A 25,060-nucleotide genomic window follows, 5' to 3' on the forward strand; every position below is an offset into this window, starting at 1 on the left:
TCACCTTACAGACGGAGTTCCTAAAGGCTCAGGTGTTTAGGTATTGGACTCTGAGCTGCTTCTCCTCCACTATACAAATCAATGTGAATGTAAAAGGAACTGGAAGCAGGTCAAAGCAACTTATACCAAGTAATGGAGCAACTTCAAGGCAAATCACAGCAAACCAGAAGCTCCAAGGAGCAGACGAAAATTGTCTGCACTGACCATGAATTGCAGGAGAAGGGAAGGGTTCATGAATTGCAGGAGAAGGGAAGGGTTCAGGAATTGCAGGAGAAGGGAAGGGTTCAGGAATTGCAGGAGAAGGGAAGGGTTCAGGAACTGCAGGAGAAGGGAAGGGTTTATGAATTGCAGGAGAAGGGAAGGGTTCATGAATTGCAGGAGAAGGGAAGGGTTCATGAATAGCAGGAGAAGGGAAGGGTTCATGAATTGCAGGAGAAGGGAAGGGTTCAGGAATTGCAGGAGAAGGGAAGGGTTCATGAATTGCAGGAGAAGGGAAGGGTTCATGAATTGCAGGAGAAGGGAAGGGTTCATAAATAGCAGGAGAAGGGAAGGGTTCATCAATTGCAGGAGAAGGGAAGGGTCCATGAATTGCAGGAGAAGGGAAGGGTCCATGAATTGCAGGAGAAGGGAAGGGTTCAGGAATTGCAAGAGAAGGGAAGGGTTCATGAATTGCAGGAGAAGGGAAGGGTTCATGAATAGCAGGAGAAGGGAAGGGTTCATGAATTGCAGGAGAAGGGAAGGGTTCATCAATTGCAGGAGAAGGGAAGGGTCCATGAATTGCAGGAGAAGGGAAGGGTTCATGAATTGCAGGAGAAGGGAAGGGTCCATGAATTGCAGGAGAAGGGAAGGGTTCAGGAATTGCAAGAGAAGGGAAGGGTTCATGAATAGCAGGAGAAGGGAAGGGTTCATGAATTGCAGGAGAAGGGAAGGGTTCATCAATTGCAGGAGAAGGGAAGGGTCCATGAATTGCAGGAGAAGGGAAGGGTTCATGAATTGCAGGAGAAGGGAAGGGTCCATGAATTGCAGGAGAAGGGAAGGGTTCAGGAATTGCAAGAGAAGGGAAGGGTTCATGAATTGCAGGAGAAGGGAAGGGTTCATGAATTGCAGGAGAAGGGAAGGGTTCATAAATAGCAGGAGAAGGGAAGGGTTCAGGAATTGCAGGAGAAGGGAAGGGTTCAGGAATTGCAGGAGAAGGGAAGGGTTCAGGAACTGCAGGAGAAGGGAAGGGTTCAGGAACTGCAGGAGAAGGGAAGGGTTCAGGAATTGCAGGAGAAGGGAAGGGTTCATGAATTGCAGGAGAAGGGAAGGGTTCAGGAATTGCAGGAGAAGGGAAGGGTTCATGAATTGCAGGAGAAGGGAAGGGTTCAGGAATTGCAGGAGAAGGGAAGGGTTCATGAATTGCAGGAGAAGGGAAGGGTTCATGAATAGCAGGAGAAGGGAAGGGTTCATGAATTGCAGGAGAAGGGAAGGGTTCAGGAATTGCAGGAGAAGGGAAGGGTTCATGAATTGCAGGAGAAGGGAAGGGTCCATGAATTGCAGGAGAAGGGAAGGGTTCATGAATAGCAGGAGAAGGGAAGGGTTCATGAATTGCAGGAGAAGGGAAGGGTTCAGGAATTGCAGGAGAAGGGAAGGGTTCATGAATTGCAGGAGAAGGGAAGGGTTCATGAATAGCAGGAGAAGGGAAGGGTTCATGAATTGCAGGAGAAGGGAAGGGTTCAGGAATTGCAGGAGAAGGGAAGGGTTCATGAATTGCAGGAGAAGGGAAGGGTTCAGGAATTGCAGGAGAAGGGAAGGGTTCAGGAATTGCAGGAGAAGGGAAGGGTTCAGGAATTGCAGGAGAAGGGAAGGGTTCATGAATTGCAGGAGAAGGGAAGGGTTCATGAATTGCAGGAGAAGGGAAGGGTCCATGAATTGCAGGAGAAGGGAAGGGTTGTACCTCAGCTCTATTGAACCCTCCAAAGTCGATATTAATATATCACAGTGCCTAGGGGGGCAATGATTGGGCAGACTGTTGAAGACCTGCGCTGGTACCTGTATGTGCTTTAAATGTAGAAAGCAGCACAGATTGCAACATTCGTTTCTATTCAAAATCCTCCATCAGCCATTAAATGACGCCGATACTCACCTATCCAGATTCCTCTCCAGCTGAAGCCTCAGTTGGCATCTTTCAGTTAAAAGGCTCCCGCCTGTCTGTCTGACAATGTATGACGGGAAGAAGAGGACAGACTGGGATCTCTCCAGGCCTTCAGCAGAGTCTGGGGGATATCTCTGCGCAGCAAATATGTCCATGTCTTGTAGATCAACCACAATGCAGTCCAATAGGCAGATGTGGTCATCTGAAGAGAGAAAAAAACATTTTAGGCTTTCCTAAAAAAAATCCGAAAGTGGACCCATACTCTCAGGGGGTAAACCTGGTATACCAACCAGGGTCCCTATATGAGAGCCCTGTATATACCCACCAGGGTCTCTATATGTAAGCTCTGTATATACCCACCAGGGTCTCTATATGTGAGCTCTGTATATACCCACCAGGGTCTCTATGCGAGATCTCTGTATATACCCACCAGGGTCTCTATATGTGACCTCTGTATATACCCACCTGTAAGATTCTGGTACCTTTGGTACCCTTATTGCCCATTTTCCTTTTCATATTGCGTCCCACCTTTTTAGTTAGGTGGAACGCATATACCTTTAAGCCGGATGACATCATCGCTGAGCGCCGCTCCAAGCGGCTATTTCAATCGCCGGCTTTCTCTCTCACATTGTTCGTTCAATGTTACCGCATGCTCACAAGCCTTGTCTTATGCTGCCGGAGCCTCCAGCTATTCTCTTTACCTGGAACAGACCGGAACCTCGCTACTGATCCCGTATCTCGCTACCGGATCACTCCCTCACTACCGGACCCCTCTACTTACTAACCTTACTAGTGATAAGTACCCCACAGGGGATTCCTCCATAACTAACTTACACTATCTTCTGCACATTAAGGACTGTTACTATCTATGCATACTAATTCTATCATCTGCACTGTTACATAGATTGCTAGCTCTTGAGTCTACTACCATCTATCCTTGCACTGGGTTAGTCTATCCTGTCTATGTCATCTACTGTCCTCACCACCTGTTACCATACATGATTACTAACCTATCTGCATTTCTACCTATTACCATCTACTACTCTCCTGAACATTACTATCAAGTGCTTATCATTGCGGTCACTGTTCACACCTGTCCCTTCAGCACATCACCTCCATACTGTCATATACATCCTATTACTCCAGGAACATCTTATTGAGTGTGTGTATATATGTATGCTGAAGCAGAAAGGCCCACAGTGATGAGTCTGGAGAGTTGGATCTGGTATTTCAACACATCTCTACATGACTACTGAGTGGAGATTCTGCAGCTGTAAATCCAGCTTACTATAAAAACGCAGGAGCATTACAGATTGAACAAACCTAAAAAATGGATTCAGCAGAAATACCCACTCAAGTGACACAATTAACACAAAAAGTAAATGCATTAATACTTGCTCTTACTGAAGTAAAAGAAGAAAATCAGACTCTGACACAGCAGGTAACCCGTCTTTCACAGCTTACTGCTGCTCAGCCCCCTGAACCTAAAATAAACCCTCCCCTAGTGTTTACAGGTGATCGGAAAAAATTTTGTGAATTCAAAAACGCATGTCAATTGCTTTTTTTGCTAAAACCTCGTACATACCCTACTGATCAAATTAAAGTTTTTACCGTTATTTCATACTTAACGGGTGATCCCCGGGCCTGGGCAGACTCTCTCTTTGAGAAAGATGATCATCTTCTCAACTCCTATTCCTTATTCCCAGCGGAACTCGCTAGTTTATATGATGACCCCAACAGGCAGAGTACTGCTGATATCCAATTGAGGGCTTTAAAACAAGGAAGGAGACCTGTTGAAGACTTTGTAGCAGAGTTCAAAAGATGGACCCTTGATTCAGGGTGGAATGATACATCTCTGCGAACTCAGTTCAGACTCGGGTTGTCAGAAGCTGTTAAAGACGAGCTCGCCCGAGCGGATTTACCTGGCACTTTGGATGCCTTAATACAACTCAGTATCAACATTGACAGGCGACTGCGAGAAAGAAAGGCTGAGAGAATGGGAATGCCATTATCTAGTCCTTCTCGGATTTCGGCCGTTGACCCTACTCCCATGGAGGTAGGAACCATACGCCCACCTTTATCAACTACTGAACGAGCCAGGAGAAGATCCAGAAACCTCTGCATGTACTGCGCATCCCCGGATCATTTGATAAGCGTCTGTCCCCTTGTCCGCAAAAAAGAGGGTGAGTGTTCACATGTCTTGCTAGGGGGGATTAACGACTTCCTTTTCTAAATCCTATCTCTTTGTTCATTTAACATTACAGTGGGACCAGACTAGGATCACCACCAAGGCTATGATCGACACAGGATCTTGTGGGAACTATATCGATACACGTTTTGTTACTTTAAATAAAATATTTAAAAAAAATATTTCAAAACCTAAACCTGTCTCTGTTAGTTTCATTAACGGTATTCCATTATCTTCTGGTCCAATCACCAATCAGACACAAGCACTCCTTGTCACTGCTAACGAGTCTCATATGGAGACCACCACTTTTGATGTACTATCTTCACCCCATTTTCCCATTATTTTGGGACTTCCCTGGTTACACACACATCAACCAACCATAGATTGGAAAACACGGACTCTAACTTTCCCTTCTCACTATTGTGAGAATACGTGTAACCTCCCATCTTATGGAAAGATCCTGTCTGTGGTGTCAGATGAGATTGCAGCACTATGCTATCAGGATCTGTCCGAAGTATTCCTTGAGAAAAATGCTCAAGTGTTGCCTCCCCATAGGGATTATGATTGCACTATCGATCTACTCCCTAACAGCAAATTACCTTTCGGTCATGTTTATCCTCTTTCACAGGATGAACTCTCTCATCTCAAGGAATACTTGGATGAGAATTTGACAAAAGGGTTCATCAGACCCTCTACTTCTTCCACAGCTGCAGGACTTTTCTTTGTCCGCAATAAGGATTCAAGTCTCAGGCCTATTATCGATTATAGGCAATTAAATACCATTACGATAAAGGATCGCTATCCTTTACCGCTCATCCCTGAACTCATTGAACAAGTGCGTGGGGCTACCTACTTCTTTAAATTGGACCTAAAAGGGGCATACAACCTAATCCGAATCCGTGACGGAGATGAGTGGAAGACAGCATTCAGAACCAGATACGGATTATTCGAATATCTTGTGATGCCATTCGGGTTGTGTAATGCTCCCGCAGCTTTTCAACGGTTCATAAACGACATCTTTAGAGACTTACTTGATGTCTGTGTTGTAGTATATCTGGACGATATACTTATCTATTCTCGATCTTTGTCTGAACATATAAAACATGTAAGACTTGTGTTATCCAGATTACTCGCACACAATCTATACGTGAAATTAAAAAAATGCCTATTTCATAAAGAAGAAATATTATTCCTAGGATACATCATATCCAAAACCGGAATCAAGATGGATATGAGCAAGATATCCTGTATTCTGGATTGGCCCATACCAACAACTCGTAAGGCATTACAGCGATTCCTTGGATTTTCAAACTTCTATAGGAAGTTCATCAAGAACTTCTCTGCTATTGTGAGACCTCTCACACAACTTACAAGTATAAAGAAACCATTCAAATGGTCAGAAGAAGCGAATCAAGCTTTCCGCTTGTTAAAATCAAGCTTTACTTCTGCTCCCATACTACGCCATCCAGACCCATCCCTCCAATATATTCTAGAGGTAGATGCGTCAAACATGGCAGTAGGAGCAGTTCTCTCCCAACGACCAACAAATACTTCACCACTCCACCCAGTTGCTTTCTTCTCTAAATCACTAAGCAGCCCAGAGGTGAATTACCCAGTGGGTGAAAAGGAGTTGCTTGCCATAAAACTGGCACTGGAGAATTGGCGACATCTACTTGAAGGTACCCGATTACCAATACTCATATATACAGATCATAAAAACCTTCAATACCTCCAGACTAACAAAACTCTTTCCCACCGGCAGGTACGATGGTCATTATTCTTCCTAAGATTCAACTTCCTAGTGACCTACACGCCTGCAGACAAAAATAAAAAAGCGGATGCGCTATCACGATTAACCGAAGATAACTGCGCCGAAATCCCTTCTATTCCTATAATACCCTATGAACGTATTATTGGTGTTGTTCGTTCCCTGAAGGGAGAGATTTTGCACAGTATAGGATTGGATTCACCTCCACCACAACTAAGTACTGATGCAGAAGGCTTCCTCTATTACAACGACAAACTCTACATACCCCCTACTATGCGCACCAAGATCTTGGAATTATCACATGATGTGCCTATGGCAGGACATATGGGTATGACGAAAACCCTTAATTTGCTTACCAGGCAGTTTTGGTGGCCTGATATGAAGACGTCTGTACAAAAATTTGTTTCTTCATGTGACATCTGTGCAAGGTCCAAAATTGACACTACAAAACCATCTGGTCTACTCTGTAGTCTACCAATACCCCAGGTTCCATGGGAAGTTGTGTCCTTAGACTTTATAGTAGAACTACCACCTTCCAAAGGATTTAATACCATTCTAGTGTCAGTGGACCATCTGACAAAGATGGCACATTTCATTGCTATTCGCAGACTACCTTCATTTAAACAAACAGCGGAACTACTAATGAAACATGTGTTCAAGTTACATGGAATTCCAAAGACTCTTTTATCCGACCGTGGTTCACAGTTTATCTCCAAGTTTTGGCAAGCTCTATGTCAAATACTACGGATTGAGCGAAAGCTCACTTCTTCTTACCACCCTCAGACCAACGGACAGACTGAAAGAGTCAACCAGTGTATAGAACAATATCTGCGTTGCTACACATCATACCTACAGGATGATTGGGTGGACCTCCTCCCTCTGGCGGAATTTGCTTATAACAACGCAACCCACAGTACTACTAAGCAAAGTCCGTTCTACTTGAACTATGGGTTTCATCCCACACTTCTTCCACCACGCATTCTACCATCAAGTAACCCAGTAGCCTCGGATTATCTTACCCAAATAAAAGACTCTCTGGGTTTACTTAATACCACCATCTCACAAGCTCATAGTCAACAAAAAAGGTACTACGACCTTCGTAGAAGACCTTCTCCGCAATATGCTATTGGGGACCTCGTTTGGCTATCGACAAAAAATTTAAGGTTAAAGATCCCTAGCAAAAAGCTTGGACCTTTATTTCTGGGACCATTCCCAATTAAGAAACTCATTGGAAAAGCTGCAGTGCAACTCACCTTACCGGCAGATCTCAAAATACATCCCATCTTTCATGTGTCGCTACTAAAACCACATGTTCCTAACCAAGGAATAAGGCCTACCATCTTGCCTCCACCTCCAGTACAAGTTGAAGGCGGAGAAGAATATGAGATTAAGGAGATTTTGGATTCTCGTATCCACAGAGGAAGATTCCAATATCTCATAAGATGGAAGAACTATGGACCCCAAGACGACACCTGGTTGGATACTTCTGATGTTCACGCACCTAGGCTTATACGAAGATTTCACTCTAAATACCCGGAGAAACCAGTGCTATAGGCCTTCCGGAGTCGGCCTTAAGGGGGGGGTACTGTAAGATTCTGGTACCTTTGGTACCCTTATTGCCCATTTTTCATATTGCGTCCCACCTTTTTAGTTAGGTGGAACGCATATACCTTTAAGCCGGATGACATCATCGCTGAGCGCCGCTCCGAGCGGCTATTTCAATCGCCGGCTTTCTCGCTCACATTGTTCGTTCAATGTTACCGCATGCTCACAAGCCTTGTCTTATGCTGCCGGAGCCTCCAGCTATTCTCTTTACCTGGAACAGACCGGAACCTCGCTACTGATCCCGTATCTCGCTACCGGATCACTCCCTCACTACCGGACCCCTCTACTTACTAACCTTACTAGTGATAAGTACCCCACAGGGGATTCCTCCATAACTAACTTACACTATCTATCTTCTGCACATTAAGGACTGTTACTATCTATGCATACTAATTCTATCATCTGCACTGTTACATAGATTGCTAGCTCTTGAGTCTACTACCATCTATCCTTGCACTGGGTTAGTCTATCCTGTATATGTCATCTACTGTCCTCACCACCTGTTACCATACATGATTACTAACCTATGTGCATTTTACCTATTACCATCTACTACTCTCCTGAACATTACTATCAAGTGCTTACCATTACTGTCACTGCTCACACCTGTCCCTTCAGCACATCACCTCCATACTATCATATACATCCTATCACTCCAGGAACATCTTATTGAGTGTGTGTATATCTGTATGCTGAAGCAGACAGGCCCACAGTGATGAGTCTGGAGAGTTGGATTTGGTATTTCAACACATCTCTACATGACTACTGAGTGGAGATTCTGCAGCTGCAAATCCAGCTTAATATAAAAACGCAGGAGCGTTACACCACCAGGGTATCTATATGTGATCTCTGTGAATACTCACCAGCGGAATTCCCCTCCAGACTGGAGCGGGGGTCACTCCTGCTGCTGACGTTGCGATCCGGGGTGACGATGGGGGACGACATTATACCCAGATTCTGGTATAAAGAAAAGACACGGCCAGAAAAAACATCATCAGTGTGAGAAGAGAACACAGAAGTCATCAGCGGAGGAGGCAGGAATGATGGGTGAGGAGAAATGAAATGATGGTTGATGAGGAATGATGGGTGAGGAGGAATGATGGGCGAGGAGGAATGATGGGCGAGGAGGAATGATGGGCGAGGAGGATAGAAGATACGGCTGACTGTCCCGGGGGTGATCCCAGACTTACCTTCCTCATACAGTGATACCTCCGCTCCTCCAGAGATACAGTGAGGGAGGTTGTCACACTGGGACAGGAAGTGTGTTACTGGCAGGATCACCAGAGGAAGAAGGACAGACAGAAAAGCCAGCAGATCTAAGGGCTGTGAGCTGCAATATTACACATTGGTGTTGTGTGGGACTGTCAGCCAGTGACGGGAATTATAATGAGACACTCTGCATTTCACTCAGGACGGGTTTAATCAGAGGAAATTATGTATCAATGTATGAGCATGCAATCACTTCCAAACCACCACCACTCACACCCATGCAGAACGCAGAGCTCAGACATAACCACAATATATACAATGCCATGGAAAAACTGGATTTTTGCAATAACTTACCTTAAAATCCTTTTCTCTGAAGTCCACTGACAGACGCAGCTCCTATGCTTCTTAGACCATTGGGTTATGCTGCCCCCCCCTACAGGAGTAGTACTAGGCAGGAAAAAAACAGTTTACCACGCCTACGAGGGCTGTCCCTATAGACATAACCCCACACACCCCGCTCCAGCATACCAGTTTTGTTGCAAGCAGTGAGAAGAAGACACAAACCATCCCCATATCAGAGGGATGGGTGCTGCGTCTGTCAATGGACTTCAGAGAAAAGGATTTTACGGTAATTTCTTACAAAAATCCATTTTTCTCTATCGTCCATTGACAGACGCAGCTCCTATGCTTCTTATACCATTGGGACGTCCCGAAGCAGTGTAGGCATGAGGGGTGGGAAGAACGCAAACCAAATAGTTAACGTAAACTCCCTGGGTAACATGAAGCTCAACCAGGAACAACAGGAGCTCACCCATGAAAGCAAAAACACCCCCAAAAGAGAAAGAAACAAGTCTCTAAACAGCAGCCTGCAAAACCTTGCAGCCAAAGGAAGCATCCAAAAATGCCAACAAATCTACCTTTAAAAGTGCGCACAGACGACCAGGCTGCCACCTTACGAACTGTCACTACAGAGGCCTGATGGCGAAAAGCCCAAGAGGGACTCAACGCTCTAGTAGAATGAATGCGCCTTCACAGGGAAAGGAGGAACCTGACACTTCAATGAATAAGCCCGAAAAACCATCTGCCTAATCTATCTGGATAATATAGTCGCAGCAGGCGCAGCCAAACCTTTACGAGATCCCTCAGTAAGGACAAAAAGTGCATCTGATGTCCTAAAAGACTTAGTGAACATCAGGAAAACCCTGATCACCCGAACTACATCCAGAGAGTGCAAAGCAATTTCCTTGGGATGCTTAGGCTTAGGACAGAGTGAAGGTCTGCATTTAGATAGAAATCAGACACCACCTTAGGGAGAAAAGACGGATTAGGTCGGAGTACCACTTTAGCTCTGTAGACCACGATACAAATAAGGCAAACAACAAGACAGCGCCGCCAACTCAGACACTCTGTGGGCAGAAGTAATTGCCACCAGAAAAGCAACCTTGTGGGATAAGGAAAGCAGAGAAATCTCCCTCATGTTCTCAAAAGGAGGCTTTTGAAGAACAGACAAAACCAGATTGAGATCCCACGGAGGCAACGCAGACACTTGGCCCTTGATAGTGCCCAAAGCCAACCGCTGCTCAACCCCTTTTTGTAAGAAGGTCAAAACCCTAGCTATAGAAAACAAGCAAGGGTGCAGCTTCAGCGATTCCCACCATGAAATGTCCGATTTCCACGTATGATGCTAAATCTTTCTAGAAGTCACCTTCCTAGCCTTCAACAGAGTAGGAATCACAGATTCAGGAGAGAGCCTATCTCTCAACACCTGCCCTTCAACAGCCATGCCGTTAAAGCCAGTGACCGTAAAGCAAGATGGAAGATTGGTCCCTGGGACAGCAGATCCTCCCTCAGAGGAAGTCTCCACAGAGGATCGGCGATCATTTTTACTAAGTCTGTGTACCAAGACCGAAGAGGCCAGTCTGGGGCCATTTCCCTCCACCGCCACCCTGCGAAGAAGCCTTGGCAAGAGTTTTAATCAGAGGGAAGGCATAGATCAGCCGATACCGGCCCCAAGGAGCCACCAAGGCGCCTGTGGCGTCGGCCAGAGGATCCCGAGACCTGGCCACAAACCTCTGGACTTTTTTGTAGAGGAGAGACGCAAACAGGTCTACCTCCAGAGTTCCCTACCGGACACATAGGAGATGAAACGCCTCCGGAAGAAGGGACCAGTCCCCTTGATCCAGCAACTGACAACTCAGGTAATCCGCTTGCCAATTCTCCACACTCGGAACGTGGACTTGTGGAAAGAGCCGGAACATTGTCTTCTGCCCATACCAAAATCTCAGCCACCTCCTTGGCCGCCAGGACACTCTTGGTGCCCCCTGGATGATTGATGAAAGCCACAGCCCCCTGGATGATTGATGTAAGCCACAGAGATTGCTATGAGCTCCAGAAAATTGATCAATAAAGCTTCCCCAGCACTCCACCCCAGCCTGACAGGCTGGCATTCGTGGTAACCACAGTTCAAAACAGTGGTAGGAAGGACTTGCCCTGACAATGCTGGCGACTGGATCCACCAGGATAGAGCAGACCTCGTGAGTCGGCTCCAGCATACCATTTTGTCTAAAGACTGTGGATCCCTGTTCCATTTGGCAAGAATCTCTTTTTGCAGAGGACCCGAGTGAGACTGAGCAAACGGAACTGCCTCAAAGGTTGATACCATCAGACCCAGGGCTCTCATGCAAGTCCGTAGGGAGGACAGATTGGTTTCAAACAGCAACCTGATGGCTCCCTGCAACTTCTGAAGTTTTTCCATGGGAAGAAAGACCCTTCGCCAAGGCGGAATCTAGAGTCAGCCCTAGATAATCCAACCTCACTGAAGGCGTCAGAGCAGATTTTTTTAAATTAATAGTCCACCCAAATTCCTGAAGGGTCTGAACTGTAATTGACAGGTCGCCCAACAGAGCCGAGTGAGAGTCCGCTATCAATAAGAGATCATCCAGATATCCCAGGATCGCAATCCTTTTTGGCGCAACAAGGCCAATACCGGGGCCAGTACCTTGGTAAAGACTGTGGGAGTGGAGGCGAGACCAAAGAGTAACGCCAAAAATGTATAATGCTCCTCTGCCACCGCAAAGTGGAGAAATCGCTGGTGTACTCCGTAGATGGGGATGTGTATATACGCATCTTTGATATCGATGGAGGCCAGAAAGTCCCCCTGATATAAAAGACGCTACCACCGACCAAATGGATTCCATTAGAAACTTCTGCACCCGCACAAAACGGTTCAGAGCCTTGAGGTCCGGAATTGGACGTACCTTGCCCTCTTTCCTGGGCACCGTGAACAAGTTTGAATAGAAACCTTTAAAGCGCTTCTGTGGAGGAACTGGCACAATATTTACTTGAGATCCCTCACTGCGTCCTGGAGATCCTTCAAAACGATTCGGAGACAGGCCAAGATTTAACTGAAAGAACCTGTCCACCGGCCGGGACTCAAATTCGATCTTTTACCCAGAACAAATCAGTTCATGAACCCATTTGTCTTGAATGAAGGAAGTCCAGGGTTCCTGAAAGAAGCGCAGACGTCCCCCCACCCCAGAAACGGGTGAGGGCGCCCCTTCATGCTGAAGAGGACTTGTCCGCAGAACTGGACTGGCTGGTTTTGGTCTTGCCTGACCATGACTTTTTAGCCCCTTCAGAAGCCCTGAACGGCTTACCTTTTTCTTGCGCCCCCTAGACACGAAAAAATCGTCTATGAGTGGTGAAAGAAGGCCCCCGCTTACTACGGGGTGCCTTACCTTTGAAGGATTGAGGAATAAGAGTACTCTTCCCACCAGTCAGTCACCAAATAATCGCTCTCCCAGGAAAGGGAGATCTGTTAAGGCCTTCTTGGAAGCCTGGTCTACAGACCAGCTCTTCAGCCACAACATGCGTCTTATGGCAATCCCCACAGCCGACACTCTGGCCACCAGGGGAGCCGCATTCAAGGACGCACCACACAGGAACACCAGGGCCTGGGCCATCTGGTTCATAAGTTCCATCAGCTCTGGGGAAACTAAGTCAGCATCTAGGTTCCCCTTAAAAATCTTTGCCCATTACGTAACCGTCTGATACCAAAACAGACGCGAAAATCGGTTTCAGTATTAAACCCACCAACACATGAAGGTGGTGGGAAAGGGATTCCACCCGCCTGTCCACCGAGTCCGTAAACACCGGGGAATCTTCCACAGGCACTATAGTATATTTGTTCAACCTGGATACAGTATGATCCACCTTAGGCGGTACCGTCCAACGGTTCGAGACCGTCTCAGCAAAGGGATAACAGCGTTTAAAGCACTTAGGCACTACTAGCACGTGCTTAATGCGCCACCATTGTTCATTAACAATATCATAAAAATTCTCGCGACAAGGGAAAACGTTGCCTGATTTTTGTGTTTTGCGGGAGCCAAAAGATACCCGTGTCCCTGTCAGTGTGGGCTCATCTGCCATTTTTAAAATTTTCCTTACTGAAACAGTCAGGGCTTCCACCAAAGCACGTTCCCTCGCTGCAGCTGAAGAGGACAGGTCCTCTTCACCATCCGATTGTGAGGACAGCAAACCCTCAAGGAGGGGGGCGTCCGTGGCGACCATATCAGTCTCTGAATAAGAGGACCCCACCGATGATGGTGAAGGCAGCGGCGGTTTTCAGCTATTAACCTTTTTTATCACAAAAACGACCTTGGTCGCCTGGCTTTCCAGTGCTGATGAAATTGCGGCCAGCGACTGCGATCCGGAAGGTCCGGTAGTCGCACTAAGGGAGTCTGAGGGTGAAACCACTGCCTGGGACTCCATAATTAGTTCAAAAGAAAATAGGTGTACAGTACTGTCTCTTTAAGAGCGCTGAGCGCAGTCCCCTCGCCGATCACCGCGGCATGCAGAGTCCCTCTTAAATATATGCAGATAGCAGAGTGTGCAGGGATATGTCCACAGAGACCCCCCAATACTTTACCACCTCTCTGAGAAACCTCCACAGCCAATCTGTGCAGCAGGAGAGTGAAAGTCACAGGATAGGACATCAGGCCAGGCTGGGAGACCTTAAGGATCTAGGTTATCCAGGCTATCACTTGTAGTTCACCAGGAGGAATACCCCTGACACGAACTAGCAGAAGTGAGTAAAGAAAATAAAAAAAAATATTCTTTAAAAAAAAATTAAAAACTGAGACCGAAGTCCCAGCAAGAAACCTCGGTCCTACTCCTTCACTAGGCAGAAACAAACTGGTATGCTGGAGCGGGGTGTGTGGGGTTATGCCTATAGGGACAGCCCCGGTAGGCGTGTTTTTTTTCCTGCCTAGTACTACTCCTGTAGGGGGCAGCATAACCCAATGGTATAAGAAGCATATGAGCTGCGTTTCTCAATGGACAATACAGAAAGTATTCACACCCCCTGAAATTCCCCACATTTTCTCATGTTACAACCAAAACCACAAATGTATTTTATTGGGATTTTATGTGATAGACCGACACAAAGTGGCCATAATTGTGAAGTGGAAGGAAAATGATAAATGATACAAATAAATCTGTGAAGTGTGGCTGCATTTGTCAATACTTTGTAGAACCGCCTTTCCCTGCAATTACAGCTGGGAGTCTTTTTGGGGATGTCTCTGCCAGCTTTGCACATCTAGAGAGGACATTTCTCTCCATTCTTCTCTGCAGAATATCTCATCTCTGTCAGATTGGCTGCTTCTCTGATGAATGCTCTACTTTCCCGGCCGGTCAGTTTAGGTGGACGGCCATGTCTTGGTAGAGGCCCGACCGGTCAGTTTAGGTGGACGGCCATGTCTTGGTAGGGGCCCGGCTGGTCAGTTTAGGTGGACGGCCATGTCTTGGTAGGGGCCCGGCTGGTCAGTTTAGGTGGACGGCCATGTCTTGGTAGGGTTGCAGTTGTGCCATACTCTTTCCATTTTCCCATGATGGATTGAACAGCGCTCCGTGAGATTGTCAAAGCTTGGGAGATTTTTTTATAGCCTAACCCTGCTTTACACTTCTCCACAACTTTATCCCTGACCTGTCTGGGGGTTCCTTGGCCTTCACTAAGGTTCTCTAATAAACCTCTGAGGGCTTCACAAAAAAACTGTATTTATACTGAGATTACATTACACACAGGTGCACTCTATTAATTAGGGGACTTCTGAAGGCAATTGGTTCCACTAGATTTTAGTTAGGGGTGTCAGAGTAAAGGGGGGTGAATACAAATGCAGCCACACTTTTCACAGATTTATTTGTATCATTTATCATTTTCCTTCCACTTCTCAATTATGGCCACTTTGTGTCGGTTTATCACAGAAAATCCCAATAAAATATATTTGAGATAATGTGGAACATTTTTAAAGGGGTGTGAATACTTTTTCAGGGCTCTGTATATATTATAGGGAAGGACTTAAAATACAAAAAATCCGGAAAATCTTTCCATGCAATAGAATAGACACTCCGCTTCCAGAAAATACAAAGAATCACACCTGGCCAATGAGGAAACCGATTTACCTTTTCCGGGATCTTTCCTGACGGTTGGAGACACCTGGCCTGATTTTTGGCATCTTTTAATTAGAAAATGTCTGCAAGTTCTACTCTATGGAGAGTCAGAGAAGTCCCCTCCCCCAGTCTGTGTCGGCAGGAGGAGGAGGGTCATCAGTGATGCAATCAGACAGGTTGTGGGTTCTGTACACCAACTGACCCTCGCACTGACAAGCTTTACACTGACCCTCACACTGACAAGCTTCGCACTGACCCTCGCACTGACAAGCTTCGCACTGACCCTCGCACTGACAAGCTTCGCACTGACCCTCGCACTGACAAGCTTTGCAAGTAATGTAATTGTATCCAAGCTATACCCTGAAAATTGTTCCCATTTTCTAGAATTCCCCCAGAAAAGGAGCAGATTACTTGCTGGTATGGGATTGTGCCTCGGCTCTCCTGTTCTGTATCCTCATAGCTGTATACATAGCTCCAAACTGTCCCGGATTTCCAGGGACTGTCCCAGATTAGGAACAAAGTCCCTCTGTCCCTCTTTCCTCCTCATTTATCTCTCATTTTGGTCCGATTTATATTATTGTATATAAAATGCACTTTTATCTTTCAAATAGTGTTTCCCAGTGCTAAACCTCTCATCCAATTTCTAAATTGTAGTATTTGCAAGTTTCACAATCCAATATAAAGGAATGGTAAAAGGTAAAAAAAAAAGAAACACTTGTAGGTTTAACTAATCATTTTTCTTTGTATGATTCTCTTTTATGGAGGGCATGGCAGTGGGTGTGCCCTATGCGTACATACTTTTGCTAATCAGTGTCCCTCGTTCCCATCTCTGAAGGTTGGGAGGTACGATATATGTCTGCCATGTGAGATCATCTAAGGCACTGCTGGCTCTGACTGATGGTCCCAGGAGGTTGGGTGATGTCACCGTGCACTGTTCTCTTTGCTGGAGGCTCTGACATAAGGAAGTAAAGCCCCGCCTCTGACATAGGGAAGTAAAGCCCCACCTCTGACATAAAGTAAAGCCACGCCTCTCACATATGGAAGTAAAGCCCCGCCTCTGACATAAAGTAAAGCCACGCCTCTCACATAGGGAAGTAAAACCCCGCCTCTGACATAGGGAAGTACAGTTGTGTTCAAAATTATTCAACCCCCACTGAAATTGATTGTTTTGGCCAGTTTGACATTGATTTTGATCATTCAGTCATCCTGCTTACAATGAAATGAAAGAGGCCGGTGTAGGTCAGACAAATATAACATTTATAATGAAATAACCACAAATGTCTTTTCTGTGCTCACATCATTATCAGTTTTATTCAACCCCCAAGTGACATTCAATCTTAGTACTTAGTACAACATCCTTTTACAGTTATAACAGCTTTTAAACGTGAAGCATAGCTTGACACAAGTGTCTTGCAGCGATCTACGGGTATCTTCGCCCATTCCTCATGGGCAAAAGCCTCCAGTTCAGTCACATTCTTAGGCTTGTGCACTGCAACTGCTTTCTATAAGTCCCTCCAGAGGTTCTCAATCAGATTTAAGTCTGGTGACTGTGATGGCCACTCCAAAATATTCCAGCCTTCAATCTGCAACCATGCTCTAGTGGACTTGGAGGTATGCTTGGGATCATTGTCCAACGTCTCCCAAGCCTCAGGTTTGTGACGGACTGCATCACATTGTCATCCAATCTCTCCTGGTACTGAAGAGAATTCATGGTACCTTGCACACGCTGAAGCTTCCCTGTACCTGCAGAAGCAAAACAGCCCCAAAGCATGATTGACCCCCCGCCATGCTTCACAGTAGGCAAGGTGTTCTTTTCTTCATAGGCCTTGTTCTTCCTCCTCCAAACATAGCGTTGATCCATGGGCCCAAACAGTTCTAATTTTGTTTCATCAGTCCACAGAACACTATCCCAAAACTTCTGTGGTTTGTCCACATGACTTTTGGCATACTGCAGTCGACTCTTCTTATTCTTTGGAGACAGCAAGGGGGTGCGCCTGGCAGTTCTGGCATGGAGGCCTTCATTACGCAGTGTGCGCCGTATTGTCTGAGCAGAAACTTCAGTACCCACATCTGACAAATCTTTTCTCAGTTCCTCAGCGGTCACACGGGGACTTTTCTCCACTCTACGCTTCAGGTAGCGCACAGCAGTCGAAGTCAGCATCTTCTTTCTGCCACGACCAGGTAGTGTTTCAACAGTGCCCTTTGCCTTGAATTTGTGAATGATGCTTCCTATGGTGTCTCTTGGTATGTTTAACATCTTTGCAATCTTCTTATAGCCATTGCCCTTCCTGTGAAGAGTAATCACCTCTTCTCTTGTCTTCCTGGACCATTCTCTTGACTTCACCATGTTTGTAACCACACCAGTAAATGTCTAGAAGGAGCTGAGTATCACAGTCATTTTAAAGCTGCCTAATTGGTGCTTATTAGGCTTTATTGCTGCTCCCTGACATCCACAGCTGTTTTCAATACCTGATTGAAAACACTTCAATGAACCTCTGTTCTTCAGAGTGGTAGTCTTTAAGGGGTTGAATAATTGTGTCAATGAAGAATTCACAAAAGAAACATTTACTACTGTATTACAAAACCAATTGATGTCATTTTAGTTGCATATGGTTCTTTAAAAAGTCCTTGTAGGATTTCATTCTGAATACAATTACAAATGTGCACTAAATTCCCTAAAACCCTTTACAGCATTGGGGGGTTGAATCATTTTGAACACAACTGTAAAGCCCTGCCTCTGACAAAGGGAAGTAAAGCCCATCCTCTGACATAGGGAAGTAAAGCCTTGCCTCTGACATAGGGAAGTAAAGCCCATCCTCTGACATAGGGAAGTAAAACCTATCCTCTGACATAGGGAAGTAAAGCCTATCCTCTGACATAGGGAAGTAAAGCCCCGCCTCTGACATAGGGAAGTAAAGCCCCGCCTCTGACATAGGGAAGTAAAGCCCCGCCTCTGACATAGGGAAGTAAAGCCCCGCCTCAGACATAGGGAAGTAAAGCCCCGCCTCAGACATAGGGAAGTAAAGCCCCGCCTCAGACATAGGGAAGTAAAGCCCCGCCTCAGACATAGGGAAGTAAAGCCCTGCCTCAGACATAGGGAAGTAAAGCCCTGCCTCTGACAAATGGAAGTAAAGCCCTGCCTCTGACAAATGGAAGTAAAGTCCCGCCTCCGACAGGGAAGTAAAGCCCATCCTCTGACAAAGGGAAGTAAAGCCCTGCCTCTGACAAAGGGAAGTAAAGCCCTGCCTCTGACAAAGGGAAGTAAAGCCCTGCCTCTGACAAAGGGAAGTAAAGCCCTGCCTCTGACAAAGGGAAGTAAAGCCCTGCCTCTGACAAAGGGAAGTAAAGCCCCGCCTCTGACATAGGGAAGTAAAGCCCCGCCTCTGACATAGGGAAGTAAAGCCCATCCTCTGACATAGGGAAGTAAAGCCTATCCTCTGACATAGGGAAGTAAAGCCTATCCTCTGACATAGGGAAGTAAAGCCTATCCTCTGACATAGGGAAGTAAAGCCCTGCCTCTGACAAAGGGAAGTAAAGCCCTGCCTCTGACAAAGGGAAGTAAAGCCCTGCCTCTGACAAAGGGAAGTAAAGCCCCGCCTCTGACATAGGGAAGTAAAGCCCCGCCTCTGACATAGGGAAGTAAAGCCCATCCTCTGACATAGGGAAGTAAAGCCCTGCCTCTGACATAGGAAAGTAAAGCCTATCCTCTGACATAGGGAAGTAAAGCCCTGCCTCTGACATAGGGAAGTAAAGCCCTGCCTCTGACATAGGGAAGTAAAGCCCCGCCTCTGACATAGGGAAGTAAAGCCCCGCCTCTGACATAGGGAAGTAAAGCCCATCCTCTGACATAGGGAAGTAAAGCCCATCCTCTGACATAGGGAAGTAAAGCTCTGCTCTCTGACATAGGGAAGTAAAGCCCTGCTCTCTGACATAGGGAAGTTAAGCCCCGCCTCTACCAAGGTTACCGCCCCCACACAAAGACACAGTGCAGAAACAAGCGTTGCGAGTCAGTAAAGGATGACAGACAATAGTGGGGGATGGGTTCTTCCTTGGCTTATGTTGGGAACAGATTCCTGGCAGAGAATTGATCACCCGGCAGCAGTCATAGGTTTGCACAGAATGAGGATCTTTGTAGAGAGAACACTGCACTCGCTCTTATGGAATTTACGGAACCCAACATTGAAATGAATGGCACCACCTTATTTTCCGGTTGGGTGATTGGCCAGTAATTTGGTCCAACAACAGAACATTCTGCGGCCCACAAACCTTTATAAAACATAAATCAGCAAATGACAGAACTGAGCCGTAAATTCCATAAGAGAAGAGGGACACTCCGGAAACTTCCACCTGAATGCTATACCTTCCATGACACTGGATCCTTGTAGGAAGATCCGTGTAAAATTAGATCCTTCGGGGCAAATAAAAACAAAGTTTCATTTTATTGAACATAGATCAGTTACACGCCATTGATAACCAATATGTATGACCGGAAGCAGAAATACCCCATGGGGACAAGAGAAGATGTGGGCTTACCACCCCCGACGTCCATGGAGCCGGTCCAAGGGGGCGTATGGCGGTTTTGTACTTGGAGAATGCTGTGGTGTTGGAAGGATGACAGCCACCAATGAGAAGAGTTCAGGAACAAGCAAAGGTCAGTAATTTCCTGTACCCCTTCGGCAGGCCTAGGTGTATCGTGGGTTGCCAGCACCCAGGAATGGCAAGCATTGTGTCTCCCTCCATAGGTGCTAAACCTGTGGCCCTCCAGCTGTTGCGAAACTACAAGTCCCATCATGCCTCTGCCTTTGGGAGTTATGCACGTACTTGTCAGCTTTGCAATGCCTCATGGGACTTGTAGTTCTGCAACAGCTGGAGGGCCACAGGTTGAGCACCCATGCAGCCTAATCCATGGACAGTTAGCACTCTGAGCAGCGCACTGCCAAACGCTCAGCGGGAGAGTGCGGCTAACTCTCCTCAGCTCCACCCACTTTAACCTAGAACCGCCCAGTTGGACCTGCCCACACAGCCTAAAGGGGAGAGAAAGATAAGGGAACATGCCGCTGACAGAACCACCAAGGGAGCGTGCACAGACTGCGGTCCCAGTGCTTCTCACCCCAGAATCCTTACTAATTTTGCACCCAAAGATCTTTACATCTGGGGTAACCGCCCCTGTGGTGTATCGGGGATAGCCAGCGCCTGGGAAAGGCAAGCATTGTATCTCCCTAATCCATGGACAGTTAGTACTCTGAGAAGCGCACTGCCAAATGTTCAGCGGGAGAGAGTGCGGCTCACTCTCCTCAGCTCCACCCACTTTGACCTACAACCGCCCAGTTGGACCTGCCCACACAGCTTTAGAGGGAGAGAAAGATTAAGGGACATGCCGCTGACAGGACCACCATGGGAAGGTGCACAGATCGCTGTCCCACCACTTCTTACCCCGAATCCTTACTATTTTTGCACCTGAGGAAACAAGCCCTGTGGCCCAGCCCACACTATGTACGCCGTATATATATATATCGTATATAAATGTGTATATGAAGAAGCAATCATATACTGGAACTTTACCTTGTCCTTCAGGCAGAACGTCCCGTGGGATCCAGAAAACAAGAATCGGTTCTTGACTTTCAGTTTTCCAAGGTTGGCAACAATCAGATGATTGGATTGGGAGCTTTCCGGTATCAGAAGCACCGGGGCTCCGGCCTCAATGTCCAGCCGGATCCGAGAGGCCCGTTGTGCCTGGTCTCTGACCTAAACAAAGCAGAACGATATAGAAGAATAAGGACTACTACTCCCACCAGGCTCACAACCCCATAAATATGCATTTCTCATCCTCCCCCCGCCCCCCGCCTACCGTTTGCCCCTGAATAGCCGCCCTTTGCCGGCCCAGGACATCCTGTAGTTGGGTGAAGTGCTGGATAAAGGCCACCACCTCGGACTGGAAGCGCTGGGTGTGGACATACTGGACCGAGGCCATCCGCAGGTTTACACACACGTCATATTCTCTCTTCAACAAGGGGTCCGGGGGGCCGTACCTGGGGAGGGGAGATATCAAAATGATCAGCAACAGACTCACAGTATATGGGGGGGGGGTAGGATTTTTTATGAATATTTGTTATCAATGTGAATAATCATATCAATGTGCGTCTTACAACCCCCCCCCCCCCCCCACTCATCTGACACATTTCATTCTGAAAAAAATATAATTTTTGTAAGAACTTACTGTAAAATTCTTTTCTCTGAGTCCTCTGACAGTCACCGCCCGATGGTATTAGCCTTCACTAATGGGTAATAGCGCACTCTGTAGGAGCAGGCTAGGCAGATAAATATCAGGTTAATACAAAAAATCTTTTATACCTCGGCACGCCACTAGGGGGCCATTCCTCAGCCATTATCCTGAACCCAATCTGATATTACCTCAGTTTGTAGCAAACAGTACCAGAAGGCAACAACCCCCAGATCCAAAAAACAGAGGGGTGGGGGCGGCGGCTGTCAGAGGACTCAGAGAAAAGGGTTTTATGGTAAGTTCTTACAACAATTCTATTTTCTCTTACGTCCTCTGACAGTCGCCGTCCGATGGTATTAGCCTTCACTAATGGGACGTCCCAAAGCAGTGCAGGTATGAGGGGTGGGAAAGCAACACAACCAATTTAGAAGGGAATGCAGATAGCCGGGCAAGTAACAACCTGAGCCCACAGGAAAGAACTAGAACAAACCCAGAACACCCACCCCATAAGGAGGGACAGTAAAAATAATGTCCCCTTAAGCAATTGCCGCACTCAAAACTTTGCGGCCAAAGGAAGCATCCGAAGATGCCAAAACTTCCAGTTTGTAAAAATTTTGAAAACGTGCACGGACGACCAAGTCACAGCCTTGCACACCTGAGCCACAGACGCCCGATGGCGAAAAGCCCAAGAGGCACTAATGACTCGAGTAGAAAAAGCCTTTACCGGGAAAGGAGGAACCTGACCCGTGATGGAATAGGCCTGAACAATCGTCTGTCTGATCCACTTAGAAATGGTCGTCTCGGAGGCGGCAGTTCCCTTCCAAGGTCCCTCAGGAAGAACAAACAGAAAATCAGACTGCCAAATCGACTCCGTGGCGGACAGGTAGACCTTGACCGCCCAGACCACATCCAGAGAATGCAAGGAAAACTCCCTAGGATGCTTGGGTAGTGTACCCAGCGAAGGCAACACGATATCCTCATTGAGGTGGAATGAAGAAAACCACCTTGGGAAGAAAAGACTGACTCGGTGGCAGAACTACCTTATCTCTATGAAGTACCAGATAAGGAGAACTGCAGGAAAAGGCCGCCAATTCAGACACTCTGCGAGCCGACGTGATAGCCACCAGAAAGGCAACTTTCTGTGACAACACAGACAAAGGAATCTCTCTGATGTTCTCGAAGGGAGGTTTTTGCAACACTGACCAAACCAAATTCAGATCCAAGGGAAGCAAGAGAGCTCTCCTCGGGGGAGCCAAATGCCGCACCTCTTGAATTAGGGTGCGGACCAAAGAATGCGACGCCAAAGGTTGTTTAAAAAAGAAGGCCAAGGCCGACAACTGACCCTTGACCGTAGTCAGCGCCAGATGCTGATCCACGCCCTTCTGAAGGAAGGCCAAGACCTTCGCCACCGAGAAGGAACGAGGGTGAAAATCATGCGATATACGCTAGAGGCCCAGCCCTCGAGCCCAGACAAAAGGTGCCTATTGAAAGTCAATGACAAAAGTCACAGGGAAAATGGCCGCTTGCCCTTACTAGGCATGTTGCCCACATCCAAGATGGCGCCAGACCGGGAGCCTGTGCAGAATCCCAACATGGCTGCTGTCCTTACACAGGGCTTAGATTCTGCACACCATAAAACATGGCGGCCGCCCCAAGCGGCGGCAAAATAAGTGTACAAACACATTCTGGGTAACATCAGGGACCCAGTTAGACCCCTACAGCACCCCATACAGTGCCCCCAGCGGGAGCAGGGAGGGAGGGAGAGCCCACAAGGCCAGAAGGGGGATCCTACAGAGACCACCAGCCCTGCTATCCCCTAAGAATGGGCCCACAACCCCCCAAACGTCCCCAGGGACAAGGGGGTATCAGTACTCACCAGTCCAGAAGCGGGCACCACTCAGATACGGGAGACCTCCCACCTTCAGTGGGGGTGCCGTCAGCCAAGGAGGGATGAACACGCGGGCGATCCGGGTGGAGACACCCTCAGCGAAGACGCAGCTCTGCAGGCTCGTCCCCATATGGAGGGGCACTGTCGTTGCGAGGCCTGGGCGTACCAGTAGCCTGCAACACTTGTTGGCAGGCTGGGACTCCATAAGGATCTATTATACCCAATCCGAGGCCCAGCTCTGCAGTCACTTGTTGTCTCCAGGAAAGGAATCCCTGACTAACTAGTGATAGTGAGAGAAATAAAAAAATCTATTGTGTAAAGAAAAACACATAAATTCAGAAAAAAAACAAAGAAAACCGAGACCCTAGGTCTTAGCAGGAAAGACCTAGCTCTACTCCTGACGCTAGGCAGCATAAAACTTAGGTAATGTCAGATTGGGTTCAGGATATTGGCTGAGGGAAGGCCCCCTAGTGGCGTGCCGAGGTACAAACGTTTTTTTGTATTAACCTGATAATCAATTATCTGCCCTGCCTGCTCCTGCAGAGTGCGCCATTACCCATTAGTGAAGGCTAATACCATCGGGCGGCGACTGTCACAGGATGTAAGAGAAAGTAACATTGAGTTCCCCCAGCACTGGTTAAACTTACATTACCAGAGATCCCCTCCCCCGCCTATCAATGCACCTCGATAGTAGGAGATCCAGACCTGTGTTTAGACTCTTAAATCCCTTCCTTAACTGGACTGGTGACTGATTTTGCTAAGGCACCTATATAGTTTGTGAGGTTGAAAAAAGACATCAGTCCATCCAGTTCAACCTATGATGTGTGTGATTGCTGTTAACCGTACATTATATACCCCTGTATGTTGTACATTGTATACCCCTGTATGTTGTACATTGTATACCCCTGTGTGTTGTACATTGTATACCCCCTGTATGTTGTACATTGTATACCCCCTGTATGTTGTACATTGTATACCCTCTGTATGTTGTACATTGTATACCCCTGTATGTTGTACATTGTATACCCCCTGTATGTTGTACATTGTATACCCCTGTATGTTGTACATTGTATACCCTCTGTATGTTGTACATTGTATACCCCTGTATGTTGTACATTGTATACCCCCTGTATGTTGTACATTGTATACCCCCTGTATGTTGTACATTGTATACCCCCTGTATGTTGTACATTGTATACCCCTGTATGTTGTACATTGTATACCCCCTGTGTGTTGTACATTGTATACCCCCTGTATGTTGTACATTGTATACCCCTGTATGTTGTACATTGTATACCCTCTGTATGTTGTACATTGTATACCCCTGTATGTTGTACATTGTATACCCCCTGTGTGTTGTACATTGTATACCCCCTGTATGTTGTACATTGTATACCCCTGTATGTTGTACATTGTATACCCTCTGTATGTTGTACATTGTATACCCCCTGTATGTTGTACATTGTATACCCCCTGTATGTTGTTGCAAGCAGACCTGAACAAAATAACGGGGTGGGCAACTACATGGCAGATGAGGTTTAATGTTGATAAATGTAAAGTAATGCACTTGGGGGCCAGAAACCAGAAAGCAAGCTACTCAC

General features: G+C 46.7%; 2 protein-coding genes across 2 annotated transcripts in view; one reads left to right on the top strand and one right to left on the bottom strand.

The window, feature by feature from the left end:
- CFAP107 (cilia and flagella associated protein 107) overlaps positions 1-15,896 on the top strand; it is a 498,422-nt gene extending 482,526 nt beyond the window's left edge. The window contains exon 5 of the transcript XR_014226050.1: positions 15,873-15,896. The gene's annotated coding sequence lies outside the window, so the exon portion shown is untranslated. The remainder of the gene's footprint in view (positions 1-15,872) is intronic.
- Positions 1-25,060, bottom strand: part of VPS13D (vacuolar protein sorting 13 homolog D) — a 431,274-nt gene that overhangs the window by 294,774 nt on the left and 111,440 nt on the right. Inside the window, exons 24-27 of the mRNA XM_082274036.1 lie at positions 21,200-21,380; positions 20,914-21,096; positions 8,559-8,652; positions 2,126-2,336 (exon numbers count right to left, since the gene is read on the bottom strand). Of these exons, the coding sequence (XP_082130162.1) occupies positions 2,126-2,336; positions 8,559-8,652; positions 20,914-21,096; positions 21,200-21,380 (669 nt within the window). The remainder of the gene's footprint in view (positions 1-2,125; positions 2,337-8,558; positions 8,653-20,913; positions 21,097-21,199; positions 21,381-25,060) is intronic.

Source organism: Pelophylax lessonae (genome assembly GCF_965119305.1).
Source record: "Pelophylax lessonae genome assembly, chromosome: 12".
Classification (NCBI taxonomy): Eukaryota; Metazoa; Chordata; class Amphibia; order Anura; family Ranidae; genus Pelophylax; species Pelophylax lessonae.